Genomic DNA, 15834 nt, shown 5'->3' on the forward strand with positions numbered 1-15834 from the left:
AAGATAGGAAAGAGAAAATCAATACAGCAACACGGCACTAGATAAAAAGCAGAGAGGTTGAGAGAGGCAGGCGGGCGGGCCGGGTGTAGTGAATTAAAGGGATCAGAAATATCCAGTCCACTCAGCCCAACAGTCTACATAACCCAGCAGCCCTGTCTTCCTGCTGTCCATCACCGTCTCCACTCTGCGCTCCGCTCTTTTTGTTCACTTTTGATTTCTTCTGGGTCTTTCTCTGTTTTTCTTTGTGTCGGGTGATGAAGCGTCCTGCACACTTTAAGTTCCTGTGGCAGTTGAATGAAGGTTTTTGTATGGTGCAAAGAAGCTGAGCTGCCACAGTCTGAGCAGTATTAATATCAACTTTAATAACACAACATCGGGGTCTTTAAGAGCATCTGTGGTTGATCCTCTTGGTCATCCTGTTGTTGATGTGAAGGCGACATTAAAATAACATTAGTTTCATTATAACAGAAAAACACATTCTTGTAGAGGGATGTGTAGGAAAAAAACGAAACCTCTCTGTCCAACTTACACACAAACACACACACATACACACACACACACACACATAGGGATGTAGATAGTGGACAAAACTCTAGAGTGGACCTCTGTGGCTCGTTTGATAGAGCATGGTGCTAACAACGCTTAGGTTATATAACTGAGGAGGTAAACAAACACACATGCACACACACACACACACACACACACACACACACACACACACCAACTCTCGTTGCTTGAACTCCTCAGGTCCTTGATCACAACTACATCTGATTAGTGGTAACAGATATCTGGGACATCACCGGGGCAACACGGGCACAGAGCTTATTTCAGAAAGGAGTGAGATCATATTTCATTGTTTAAGGGCTCACTCTCTGTCATGTATTAATTAAAATCCAAATACCCTGTATTGATTGTGTTATCTGGCCACTGCAGCCCGGCACGGCCGTATTGATCCGGCCGGTGATTTATGATCATTTTCAGGAAAAATCCCTTTGTGTGATTATACGAGGAAACAGACCCTTGGTGTGTGTGTAATTCTTTTTGATCTGTTCTTCTGTAGCGGTGTGGTGGAGAGACTGCAGACAGCAAAGGAGTGAAAATGGCTGAAAACACCTTTTTTTGTAAGAATTATATATTTTTTGGTAACAGTGATATAGGTCCAGGTCATGTTGTTAGAAGATAACGATCGAAAGTGACAGATTAAATAAAAACATGAATAAAAAACATGATGCTGCAAACGGCGTAGGTAATCGTCCGTCACATCCATGAATCTTAGCGTGTCATTTACAGTAAAGGTCGATTGGAAATAACCTTAATTTCCTCCTGCTGTATTTATTGTGTGGTAATTAGTAGTTAGTAGTCCTAATCGCAAAGTAGCTTAAAGTGTCACTCATGGTTTAATGGCGGAGGTGACGGCCAATGGTAGCAGTCTTGTTTCTAAATATGTCATTATCAAGACTTGGAAGTGTTACGATGTTCATGTGATCTAGAAGAAATCTGGATTTAACTGAAATGAAAATGAACTTCACTCATTTATTTAGAGGGTGTGTGGGGAGAGGTCGATTCTGAATGCTCTCAGAGTGGGAAACTGGTGGTATCATCTTCGTAGGCCTACAACTAGTTTCCTAGTTCCAGAGTACACATAAACAGCACGTGTCCCTCAAAACACCTGGTTGTCACCTGGTGCCCCTCGGAAAAGTCCTATTTCCAAAGAACACTTGAATGCAGCATTAGACATGATGCTAAGCTTGGCATTTTGCTGCTGCTGATCAGTGGCTTTGAGCAAAGAGGGTTCTAGGGTCACAGCCTAGTCATATCTTCATTGTAGGTCGTAGGTCGCGTACACACACATTCCATAGCTGACACTTCATGACAGGGATGGGCTTATCTGCTCATCAATTTTGGCCAGTAGTAAATCACACGCACGCATGCACGCACGCACGCACACACACACACACACACACACACACACACACACACACACACACACACACACACACACACACACACACACACACACACACACTTGTGTCTGCTTATAGCCCTCATTGGGACTTTCACAGCACAATTCATTGTATATTCTCTACAGAACATGCTTGTTCAATCTGTCACCATGTCTTCTGGAGATGCATGTTCTCTGCATGCACTTACCGGGATTGAGGGGGTCACACTGCCCTAACAACCTATAGTAACTGATCCACTGTTTAAACATTAAGCAGGGTGAATGGAACACCACAAATCTAACTGCTCTGGGAAAGACACCCTCCTCCCCTTAACCCTTAACCCACCCTCTCCTTGTTATGCAAGACAAAACACTTAATTTCGTTCTGCTTTAATTCAGTATTGGTGCACAGTATACACTGAGGGATATAATGTCCTCAATTCACATGCTCACATACTTTCTTTTGGTGTATTAATACACTTTATGTGTGCTGGTGGAGGTAGAAATCGGAAGGAAAGGATCATTGTAACACACAGAATGGAACGAGGAATGCTATCGCCTGAATACTGTAGGGCAGGCCTTCACCTGCGCTCTGACAGTACTGCTACTCTTTAAGTCTGTCATGTGAGTGTAATCTTCCGTAATAACGCAGCACCGAAATGTACCAAATCAAGTGTTTCAAATATCCCTAGAAAACAATTAGTATGTGTCTCTGTGCTTCAGGCATTATCGTCAGATGATAGTGGAGATCATGGTCAAGTAGTAGGTACTTGTGTGTGCCGGGCTTGTTATAAAGAATCAATATTACATCAAGGAGGGTCGAGTTTCTAGATAAGAGCTCTCACTCAGAGACTCAGGGCTATTCATCATAAGTCTGTAGAAAGCTGATAGGTCAAAAGAAATTATATTCCACAAGGGGTAGGTCTTCTTATCTCTCTACACCAGGGGAAATGGAGACATGGCGATCAATACGCGGGCTGTTGTGTAGCCCTTGCAATTATCCAACAGCTGATTTTTGTCCTCTACAGGCAACAGCTTTTAATATCACGTAATTATAGCTGTTTGAGTATTAGCTGCTGGGTAAAATGACTATACTTTGGTCAGTAATACAGGTATGTCTGTTTCAATTGATAAACAAATATATGCAGCCTATAGGCCTACTGTACCATTTCAAGGGTTTAAAACAAGTGAATGATTTCTGTAGTATTATTTAAAATAAGTCTATGGGGGTCTCACATGGAATTTAGGTTTACAACTTAGGCCTATCCCATGTTTTGCATTTTGATTCGAAGAAGAAAAAACATCTTAGGAATACATTAAGGATTCCGATAGGCCAACTGTTACATCAACTGTGGGAGGTCGTTTAGAATAATGGGTTCCAACACCTTCTGTGGTGCATCCATCCTAGCGGTCGGCTATCGCAATCGGCTGGAGGGCTTGGGGCTTCTCTTGTCAAGGACCAGAGGCGGAGGCTGCTCGCCAGAACAGCAGCACGACCAAGAACCCGCATCTTTCAACTGAAATCGCCTTGAGTTTTCTTGTCAGCGAATTGTGGAATCGTACTTTTACGCACGAACTTTGATTTTACGCATGAATACAAAGCCGGGGGTTTCGTTTAGCGGCCCGCGTGGCATTTGTTGGACAACCTAAATCTGATCGCCCATTCTTTCCTAATGTTGCTTGTTTTGTAGACGCTTCTTCACCCTCCTCCTATCAGCTTTATGAGACATAGAAGGTTTCTGCTGGACGACGAGGATAAAGGACAATCATTTTTAGCCAGGGCTTTCTTACCCATGTAAATGATCAAGATAACGTAAGGAATTGTTGTCTCATAAAAGAAAAAAGAAAACAGAAATCGAAACGGAGTAAATAACAACAAATGACCTGCGACTACAGAGGATTCAAGCATTAAACTCAAAGACGCGTTGGGAAAATATACAAGTACAGTACGAATTGACTGGCAAAAAAAAGAGAAGAATTTGCCAAGTTGTGGCGGTTACCTTAACTAAACCGAGACAGGAGGAAGAGGAAACCCGTGCGCAACTTTAGATGGTGTTCATCGCGCTGTTGGAAGTGGACCCCGCGGAAAGACAGACAGGTGGAGAGGAAGTAAATCAGAGGCTAGTGTAATTATCAAAGCCATCCCTCATTTCCATATCTAGTGTGAGTCTGCTGGACCTTAGCCAATCCCCCATCGAAAGGCACCAAGAGTCGTAACGCATTATCCTCCATCATAATTACTACAGCGACATGCGCAATCTGCACATGGGTAACACCAGCTAATATCCCTTATTTCACTGACCCGACTCTCTCTGACGGGTTCCATTCGTTGGCTGCCGATGTATCGGCGAAAGGCAAGAGCAACTCGCAGAGAACGAACAACATGTCCCGCCGCAAGCAAGCGAAACCGCAACATCTCAAGTCGGACGAAGAAACGTTGCAAACTGACGTCGCCTCAGAAAATGGTATGTGGGGGACCGTATGCCATCAAGTCTTTCGGGAGAGATTTTCGGTTAGGCTGACTAACTTTTTCCCCCTTATATTTTATTCATAAAGTACAGACTACTTCTGCAACAAATGAAAAGTTTCTTGATTAATTCCAATTCTATTATCCATAGATATTTCGCATTCTAAAATCCCATCGACCTCGCGTAATCTACTGGGCTATTTCATTGACTTTGCAAAGTTGTTCGACTAGCATGCCTCAGAAGCGCATCACTTGATCCAGCCCATGGTTTCTGAATTGCATGATAATTATCAATGTCGTTTCTTTTACAATCTATCAGAATAGATTGAACTTGGTAGGCCTTTATTCAGCCAAATAAGTATACATTAAATGTCTGACATGGGTCAAGCCATAGGCTATTTTCATTACTGTGTGCCGGTGTGCCAAGCCTCGGCCTATATATTTTGTTTACCGGTATTTTGGCAACAATCATGTTAATGTTCCAGAGTCCTGAAGGGTGTGAAGGTATCGAAGTATCCAAATAGCAAAGCCTCTTCAGTTTGAAGTTTTGAATACATCGCTTGTATCACTTACCCCTGACAATGTTTCCATTGAATGATGCGTAATTACATCAGTTTGAATCTGTAATTACACACAGCCTCTGTCATGTCATTGAATATAAGGAAATATTTCCCTCAAAACCGCTTATTCAGTGCGTAAGGTGGGCCTACTGTAGGCCTACTGTACCAAAACATTTCTCTCACTTAAGTTAAAACCTAAAAGCTTATATAGCTGATTCATTTTGATAAAGAAAATGTCTATAATGAAAATATATGTGTCTTAATTTTTATAGACAAAAAGCAAAAGTAGGCTATATCAGCTTTTAGGTTTTAACTTCAGTGAGAGAAATGTTTTGGTTTAGCTCTGCGTATTATGTACACATGAAAGGGTCTACTTCTTCACGGTCTTATTGTTGTTTATTAAATATACATTTGACTAAAGGTAGCCTATAACGATCTCTCAATCCAATCCTCTCAATCTGTTCTGAAGAGACTACATTGACTAATTATTAATACAAGTATAGAGTCAAACATTTACATTTCATTCACCTCTTCATTCTTTGGTTGTAAAAGTTTCATATTCACCCCAACGAATATGAAATAGGCATGTTCGATTTCTATAATATATCAATTTTGAAACAGCCAAATGTAGGATAGTATTTTACCACTTTACTCTAGAATATAATAGGCAATCAATACAGTATGGTTTTCTGAAGATATTTTATTATTGAGAATAATTGTATTTTCACTTCAAAATCAATGCCATTTTGATCTCTGAATTGTTTCTCTAGCCTTCTGTATACATATTTTAGTTGTGTGTATAATCTATTATTTAACTGTGTGAATTATTATCCTTCTATGTTAAATCTTTCAGGCATCCTTGCATTGGCCTTCGTGTAGGCCTAATGCTGCCCTCACTATTCAGTTGTACATTTAAAATGTTCTAAATTTCTACATCAATATCACATTTTCCTTTAAAAGAGAGGCCTAAAGCCATCAACATTTAATGCATGGGGTTTTTAGTTTTTCCTCGTCCTGAAGTGAATCTTACTTTTAGATTAAGTCATAAAACCTAAATACATGAGCTACAATCAAATACATCTGCCTAATTTTGACGAATTCCTTGTATATTCCACAGTTTTAAAAGTGTCATGGTCATCAAGCAGAAGCGAAATGAAGCAGCAAATGTCCAGTTATTGGACAGACGTAGGTTAGTCAGACTCAACTTGTTAATTTCACGCTCCTCCAAATCAAAAAATTATACATTTTCTAATTTATCTTGCTTTTTTTTCTGTATGTATGCAATTAAAAAATGTATAATTAATATCTTAATATTTATTTCTATTCAACATATCAAACATTATAAACAGATCAATTATTCAATGTCACTTTTCTCTGGGTCTTCATTCCTTGACCTGTATTGTTGTCAAACGTGGCACATTAGTGCTTTTCTTGTGAGACGACTATGAAAAGGTGGGATTGCATTGAGTGCCAACAAAGCTCGTCTCCCCCCCCCCCCCCCCCCCCCCCCCCGGCCAGGCAGGGGGTGTGCTGGGAGATGGGCTTTGATTGAGCCGCTGATTTAACCTTTGTCCACATCACCCTGCAAGGGGCAAGTGTTGTGTGTCAGGATGATCATGCAATTAGTACATCGGCGCCATTGACCTCGGAGACATAGACAACGTTTTTCGAGAGGGCCTGGATGCTGTGTAGGCTGTTGTACATCTTGGTAAATAGTTTCTTTCAGTGTTACATTTATTTAAATTGCTGTACATACCAAGCTGGCCAATACACTCCAAAAACAATTGTGGCACTTCTATGTGCCATAATGTTGTTCATTTAAGGCGTGTTAAAGTGTTAAAGAATCGGTTTGATAATTGTATCCTTTTTTTTCTTTTTACATTTGTGAAATATAGGCAAAATTTGTCACCAAAATTATTCATTTATTATGTGGAAGACAAGATGTTTTATTTTGTATTGCAGTAAATTAATAATCAGTTAATAATAGCATATTTGATGTTTCGCGTAGACAATCCAATGTTGTCAACATTGCCTTGCTTACTTGTGTTTGCTAGATGGCCTTCCATTGGTGATCTGGAGACCTCCCACTAAGATAAGCCAATGACACTGACTCTGTGTTCAGAGACTCTAAGCTCCGTTTTGTTTGCCATTTTAGTAAGAAAAACAGATTCTCTGTGTTGACCTGTTATTAGTAGTGCAATTGTTGTGACAATCTATTGACTGTATGACATACAGACACACACACCCACACCCACACACACACATACACACACACACACACACACACACACACACACACACACACACACACGCGCACACACACACACACACACACACACACACACACACACACACACACACACACACACACACAATCAGAGAGAGAGAGAGAGAGAGCAAGAGGAAGAGAGAAGGAATCAATCAGAGCTGCTTTGCATGGGCGCCATCACAATTACCCTGCTTTTCTAAATTAGCCTGTAGAAAGTGAGTTTTATTGACTTTTTATCACAAAAAAACAAGTCTCTTTGTAGTTGTTCCATGGTGACACCATGGAGTGAATCACATGCTTGTTGTTTACTATCTCCATCATCAGAAATTGGGGGAAATAGTAGCTTCAGTTGTGAACCCCCCACAGTGAACCCCTAAGCAACAACATAGACAATGTGGTTTTGCAGTAGTAATGGTTATTCCATTTCTCCAAAGTGATATTTAACCAGTTTTGATCATCGGTATCAAACACAGTGAAACTGGGGTACATATTCAGAATTAGATGGCAGCTTTACAGGAATCCACTTTTGTAACATTGGCATTTTTTTCTTCTAATGACCTTACAGATTTATACAACAACAACAAAATGTCTCCCACTACGCCCATTGAACTCAGTTGTTTTAGAACTATAGGCGGGGGGGGCGACACTTCAATGTGAACGTAAGGGGAAAAGTGTTGTTGAGTCGGGAATAACAGCATCCCCCAGCTGGCCAAGTCTTCTGCCTGTTGATGTCTCACAGCTTGACCAGCTGCCATGGCGATGTCTATCTGGTTCTAGAATGACTTTGAGCTGGTTCTAGCATGACTGAGCTGGTTCTAGAATGACTCGGAGCTTTTCGGACGACGCATTGCCAATCAACTCCATTGATTTGGGTCGTTTGGGAGAAGCTTAACGTCTAAAAGAGCGTCTTGTTTTGCCTTGGTGATTGCTGGCACTGTAGAAGAAGATGTCTGATTTTAAGAAAGACTCAGAATAAAGAGAAATCAGAGTTTTTTATTATGTTGCCCCTTTACCTTATGTAAACGAGTTTGCTGTTACACATTGCATTGCTTACTGCTTTGTAATTGCATAGTAGTGGGGTTGTTGATTTGTGTTATTACACATGTGGAATAAGGATCGTGCCAAACTCCCCTATAACACAAACCTCTCAAACCACTATTTTATCTCATTTATTTATTTTAATTCACAGAATGTTTTCTCATATGTGTAAACATAGACAGCATGTTTGTCTTGTGTTCTTTGTGTTTATTTATTACATATATTAGACTGGGAAAAACAACATGAATCTCAGAAGCTGAGATCTTCTGTGTGTTATCAGATGTAGCTATACAGCTAACTAAACTGCAGTCATTGGGCAGGTAAACGAATATCAGATGTAGATATGAATGAATGAATGAATGAATGAATGAATGAATGAATGAATGAATGAATGAATGAATGAATGAATGAATGAATGAATGAATGAATGAATGAATGGTCTTTATTGTCATTAATACAGTACAGGTACCATACAACGACATTTAGGAGGGGGGGCTCCCCTGGTGCTTGGAGAAAAGACTAATAAAAATGTACATACAAATGTACATAAAGTGCCATCTTGGAACTCTTAGATATACAGCTAACTAGACTGCAGTCATTGGGCAGTGTAAGGGCTTTTGTTATACTCACTATTTTAACATGGCATAAAAATGGCATTTAACGTTTTTCTTAGACATGCTCTAATAGACGTGTGTTGTGGAATAGTATTCAAAGTATTTAAATAGTATTTTAATAGTATTTAAATAGTATTTTAATAGCATTTGAAATTCCTGTGCAAATGGGAGTGCATGATTGCAATGGAGAATGAAGATGAGTCAATCAGAGACCCAATTTGTCCTCAACAGACACAGCACTTGTACGGAATTGTATGAATGTATTGGAAATCAATAACCTCCATAGAAGCTGCCGAAACCACAATTGATAGGACATACAATCTGACTGATTTCACACAAGAAAATAAGCAGCTGCAAATGAGTGGACTGAATATCGGAAAAAAAGAAAAGCTATAGATTTTGTTTATCCTTCAAAATGTTGTCTCTTAATGTAATTAGTTACAGTCGGTCATGCTGGGGAATGTCTCACTAATAGTTTCTCTCTCTTTTTCTTTTCTTCCCCCTGTTTCTCTATGCAGCTCTATCGGAGGGAACGGTGGAGGAGGAGGAGAGTGACAGCCGCGGCGGTAGCGGCGAGGAAACGCACGTTTGTGAAAAGTGCTGCGCCGAGTTTTTCCACTTCGCCGAACTGTGTGAGCATCAGAGAGGCTGCACCGAGACCGAGGACCCTCCGGTGCTCATCGTAAAGGAGGACGAGGGGGGGATTCCTTTAATGGAGGACGTCATGTCCCCAGCCGGGCTTTCCCCAGCCCCCAGCATGGCTCCCAGTCTGGCCCCCAGCGATTCAGCGGATGTCGAGTTCACGGAGGCGGTCGTCTGTGACCTGGGAGTGGAGACTGCGACTGATAATGACAGCGCGGATATTTTAGGAGAGATTAACACAGCAGAAAGAGGGGTCGAGCCCATGGACGTTGAGGAGCGGTCCCAGCAGGATCTCCACCACCACCACCACCACCAACAACAACAGCAAACGGCCAGTCCTCAGTCGGCCGAGCCACCCCCCTCTCAGATGTCCTCCACTGTGACTAGCTACAGTACACCCAGCAGCACCAACGTGACCCTAGAGATCCTCCACAACACCCGGGTGGCTGTGGCCCAGTTCTCCCAGGTCATCCACAGCGGTGGTGGTGGGGGTGGGAAAGCGGCGACAGCGGCCATCCCCGTGATCCTGGAGCACCTGTTGGCTCTGCAACAGCAGCAGGTCCACCAGCTGCAGCTCATCGAGCAGATCCGCAGCCAGGTGGCCGTCATGAACAGACAACCCACGCAAACAGCCCTGAACCCGGCCTCCAGGGCCCTGTCGCTGGGCCCCAACCCCTTCCAGCCCCAGGGTCTCATCGCTCCCCCCGTCCTCCCACTGTCGGGGACCATGCCCTCAGCTGTTAACGGACATGCCGCCTCCGTGTCATTGGCGTCCATGCTGGAGAGATCGCAGACACTCTCCTCCTCGCAGTCTGAATGTGGTCAGACCGACAAGAGGGACGTCAGGTGTACCTCGACCTCCTCCTTTGACTACCGCTCCCCACCTCCCCCGTCTAACTACAGCAGCATTTCCACTATACTGCATCCCTACACGGGTAACACACATAACATGAGTGTCAGCTGCACTCAGACACCACTCCGATCCACCTGCAGTCCTGTGCGGCTGTCCCTGGGACAGAGCGGCACTATCTTCAGCCCCTCCTCGTCCAGCCTGCCGTTCCTACCTCACAGCCCGCCCAGCAGCGGCAGCGGCAGCAGCAGCAGCACCGTCATCTTCCCCAACCCGCTGGCCAGCATTGCAGCCACGGCCGACGCGCTGGACCCCCTCGCAGCCCTCATCAAGCAACACCAGAAGGGCAAGCTGCCCAACGTGTCCATGTTTGACACCAAGCCCGGTCCGGAGGAGCCCTTCTTTAAGCACAAGTGCCGGTTCTGCGCCAAAGTGTTTGGCAGCGACAGCGCCCTGCAGATCCACCTGCGCTCGCACACCGGGGAGAGGCCCTTCAAGTGCAACATCTGTGGGAACCGCTTCTCCACAAAGGGGAACCTTAAAGTCCACTTCCAGAGACACAAAGAGAAGTACCCCCACCTTCAGATGAATCCTTACCCCGTGCCCGAGTACTTGGATAACGTGCCGACGAGCTCCGGGATTCCCTATGGGATGTCATTCCCTCCTGAGAAACCGGGAGCCACGTGGCTGGATAGCAAACCTGTTCTAGCCACGCTGCCCACCCCAATGGGTCTGCAGCTTCCCTCCACTCTCACCGGAATGGGAAGTTCAATATGTGACTCATTGAGCGTCACGCCGTCCAACAAATCTCCATATAGACCCTCCCCTGCCTCCAGCGAATGTCTGTCTTTGTCACCTGACACTATGAGCAATGAACCCACCCTTCCTAACGCTTCAGAGCCACTGCAGTCGCACAGAGAGAGGGGAGTCTCGCATGTACTGAAAGCCGAGATTCACCTGCCTCAAAACTGCATCGCCAGACCAAGGGCGACTCCACCAGCTACCATAGCAAACAGCGCAGCCTTGACAACCGCGTCCGTCACCACCACAGCCACCACCACCTCCACCACCGCCACCACACCAGATCCCAGTGCGCCAACGTCCCCCATCTCCAACCCTGTCACCTCTCCACATCTGGTGGCTTCCTCAACAGACCAGTTCAAGGTCGATTTCCCGTTCGATGGCCTCCTGCAAACCTCAGAGACCACGAAGCTCCAACAACTGGTGGAGAACATTGACAAAAAGATAACAGACCCCAATCAATGCCTCCTTTGCCACCGCGTCCTCAGCTGCCAGAGTGCCCTGAAGATGCACTACCGCATCCACACCGGGGAGAGGCCTTTTAAATGCAGAGTGTGCGGGAGAGCGTTCACAACCAAAGGTAACCTGAAGACGCATATCAGCGTCCACAGAGCGAACCCACCCCTCCGGGTGCAACACTCGTGTCCCATCTGTCAGAAGAAGTTCACGAATGCAGTGGTGCTGCAGCAACACATCCACATGCACATGGGCGGTCAGATCCCCGATTCACCACTCTTAACGGATGGCTGCACGCTACGAGACGACGCCATGGACGCCGATCTCCCCTTTGACGAGGGGAACTATGACAGTCTGAGCAACTACGAAAATGACTTAACATGCGACGACAACTCCATGGGCGAGGAGGAAGAGGGGGAGGAGGATGATGGGGATGAAGAGGAGGTGGAGGTGGAGGAGGAAGAGACCGAAAACATGGAGGGGGGGGATTTCGATCCTTTCAAACCCCTGATATCTTCCCCCTGTTCCCCTCCTAGATCATCTGCTGTTGTGTCCAGTATCGCTGCCCTGGAGAACCAGATGAGGATGATCGACTCCACCGTGAGTCTGAACCACTCCTTCGGGCTGAAGTTCATCATGAACGGGTTTATGGACAGAGAACGCTGCTCTGCTCTCGGCTCCTCCTCCTCGACAGTGATAGACGTGGAGATGGAGAATCACAAGGCGGTCAGTCCAGCCGTGTCCGAATCCTCCACCTCCGCGTCCGTGCCCGTCCCTGCATCCCCAGCACGGAGCCTCCCAGAGGGCCACCACCACCACAACCACCACCACCACCACCACCACAGGTCACCATCTACCAACCACAGGACCCAGGAGTCTCAGGAGATGACAGCCTCAGTTAAGAGGGAGAGGTCTGATTCCCCCAACCCAACAACAACACTGGAAACCCAGGAGCTTAGGGGGATTCTGTCTACTAGGCCCTGTGTGAAGGAGGAGAGCCCCTACAGTATGTTGTTCCTCAGCAGAGAACGTGGTAAGATGCCGTAACAATATCTATGGTGTTGATGATAACAATATCTATTGATAATATCTTGTTCTTTTTAAGATGAATCGTGGTGAATAAGTCACTTCAAAATGTTTTATAGAACTTCATTCATATAGCTGCTGTTTGGCAAGGCAAGGCAAGGCAAGGCAAGTTTATTTGTATAGCACATTTCATACAACAGGGGCAATTCAAAGTGCTTTACATGCATTATTTAAAAATACAGCAAGAGGAGCATAAGAAAATAAAAATGACAATGAATAAAAGCAAATATAAGAAGTAAATAGATAAAACCTTTAAAAAGACAATAGTTAATGGAAAAAAGACATTGATAGAAGTGTTTGTGTTTAATCATAACTGGTGCAAAACATGAAGGTTTTTAGCTTAGATTTAAATATTTTAAGGGTTTGGGCCTGTTTGATTTCTTCAGGGAGTTTGTTCCAGGGGCATGCAGCAGTGTGACTGAAAGCTGCTGCACCGTGTTTTGTTTTTACTCTTGGAATTATTAGCTGATTTGTCTCAGCTGACCTTAGGGACCTTGCAGGAATATAGGGTGGGAGGAGATCTGATATGTATTTTGGTCCAAGACCATTTTGTGATTTGTATGTAATTAGGAGGATTTGAAACAAAGTGTGTATTTTTTCCAGCTCACTCTCTACATGTAGATCAGGGGAGGCTGGTGGAGTTAGAAATTGGAGGACGGGCTCAGTGTAATGCTTGGAATGGAATGAGGACACTTTGTGTTCAATACCATTCCTGATTCCATTCCATGTATTACATTGAGCCAGTCCTCCGATTTAAACCTCCACCAGCCTCTCCAGATGTAGATGTGCAGAGATTTCTGTTACCCCCCCACTTTTTCTAATAACCCCCCCATCTCGCTGTTAACCCCCACATCTCATCCAATTTCACTGTTAACCCCCCTCCCCCTTATCTCTCTATTAACCCCCTCACCCCTCTTCTGTTTTCAGGTGGCAGCCAGCACATGCCCAACATGGCCGCCAGCTCTGCGCAGGGCACGATTAAAACAGAAGTGAACGGACATCATAACCGACCAGTCCTACTCAACGAGCGGCCCCACAGCCTCCCGTTCAGCCTCCAGATGCCAGCGGCTCCTCCACCACTAGGGGGCCCAGGACTGACCTCTCTCCTCGGGCCTCCTCTACCCCGCCGGACACCTAAACAGCACAACTGCCACTCGTGTGGGAAGAACTTCTCCTCAGCCAGTGCCCTGCAGATCCATGAGCGCACGCACACGGGAGAGAAACCCTTCGGCTGCTCCATCTGTGGCAGGGCCTTCACCACTAAAGGGAACCTGAAGGTACAGCACTGGCTTGGGCATGCTCCTCTTGGGATTATTAGGTTTCGAATTACAGGGGGGTTTAGCACCCCCATAAGACCCCCATAGTACCCCCGGCCAAGCATCCTCATAACAAATCAGCTCCCCCCCATGAGAATTTCAATATCAATATACCCCCCCCCCCCCCCCCCCCAAAAAAAAAAAGATAAAATGATCTTGTTTGGACCCCTCCATCCAAGAGTTGTTGGGCACCACGACAGATGTGTAATTAGAATCCTGCTTGGAATTAAAACCATGTGCGATTTTATAATGTTTTCTGCTTCAAGATGAGAGGGGGGGGGGGAGGGGGGGGCTCTACAGTCTCTGACAAACATATTTTGATTTATTAATTCCCCCTCCTCTTCCTCTTCCTCCTCCTCTTCCTCTCTAGGTCCACATGGGCACCCACATGTGGAACAACACTCCAGCGCGTAGAGGCCGGCGTCTCTCCATAGAGAACCCCATGGCCTTGCTGGGCGGAGACGCCGTGAAGTTCGGAGAGATGTTCCAGAAGGACCTGGCGGCCAGAGCCATGAACGTGGACCCAGGGTTCTGGAATCGGTACGCTGCCGCTATCACCAACGGCCTGGCCATGAAGAACAATGAGATCTCAGTGATCCAGAACGGGGGGCTCCCCCAGATCCACGCCATGAGCACGGGCAGGGACAGGGGGGTGAACCCAGGGGGCAGCCCACCCATGACCAGCCTAGGGAAGACAGGCATGGAGCTGGGGGTGAACTTTTCCATGTTGATCGACGACAGTAAAGAGATTGGGATCAATTGAAATAAGTGGGACAGATTGACGAGGAGGGATACATTATGCAAACCATGTAGAGAGATAAAAACTATTGATTTATTTGTAAAAAAAAAAAAGAAAAAAAAAAGAAACAGACAGAAGAGAGAAAAACATGTTGGACTCTTATGTATTATATTATATACAGATAAAACAGCTTTTTATTCATTCACAGAGCTCTAGTATTCATGTGTTGTTCTATTTTACTGTCATTTTTAAAATGTTGTCACAGGAACTGTTGTTTCACTTGTTCTTCAGAATGTCCATGGTGCTCTCTGGAGAAACATAGGCTAAACTGTTCAACTGTTACTTTGAAAAAGGGAAAATGTAATATAAAAGAGCAAAGAGAAGAGGAAATCGGTTAACTCTGCTGACCACTGCTGCTAGTTGGTGCAAAGCACAATAAATGTCTTTATTACAAGGCCTCACATGTACAGTACTGTATTTACAAAGTGTTCTAGAGGTTACAAACATGTGTCGTGTATAGCATTCTCTGATTATCAGAGTTTTGCGATCAATTCCATTTTGATTCAGTCAATTCAGGAAGTAAACAGAAATTCTGATTTCAATTCCAAACATACTCTACACGCCAATTTTTTTGGGGAAATTAAATTGCAGTTAACTTCTCGAATTGGATGAATTGAAATGGAACTGACCCCAACGCAGCAACAATATTTCCTTACATTCTAGATGCAACATGCAAATGATTGGGTGGAAAGGAACATCTAGAATTAACAACAACCACAGCGAACGCACGCACGCACACACACACACACACACACACGGTATGTATGCACTGTTTACTACCTCATCTGGATTGACAGTCTAACGGGATTCGAATAAAATTCAACTCCAGCTTGTGAACACTTCAAACACCAACAAACAATGTCACAAAACAAATTGCACAAGGGAGTTAGCCTGAAGAAGACTGAGTAACTGTGCAACCCTACAGATGGACAATCATTTGAGGAACATTGTGAATTTATTGCAACTTGAATTGCCTCCCCATGATCTGCCTTTG

The 15834-nt window shown here is 44.7% G+C and overlaps 1 protein-coding gene across 1 annotated transcript; it reads left to right on the forward strand.

The window, feature by feature from the left end:
• Window positions 1-4325: 4325 nt before the first annotated feature.
• On the forward strand, window positions 4326-14804 carry sall3b (spalt-like transcription factor 3b; the record flags this gene model as incomplete). The annotated part of the gene is made up of 4 exons (XM_080527227.1): window positions 4326-4407; window positions 9409-12672; window positions 13653-14002; window positions 14412-14804. 4 exons carry the CDS (start codon window positions 4326-4328, stop codon window positions 14802-14804), a joined length of 4089 nt encoding a protein of 1362 aa, XP_080383353.1.
• Between the last annotated feature and the right edge of the window lie 1030 nt (window positions 14805-15834).

This window comes from Nansenia antarctica (assembly GCF_963989245.1).
Source record: "Nansenia antarctica genome assembly, chromosome: 3".
NCBI lineage: Eukaryota > Metazoa > Chordata > Actinopteri > Argentiniformes > Microstomatidae > Nansenia > Nansenia antarctica.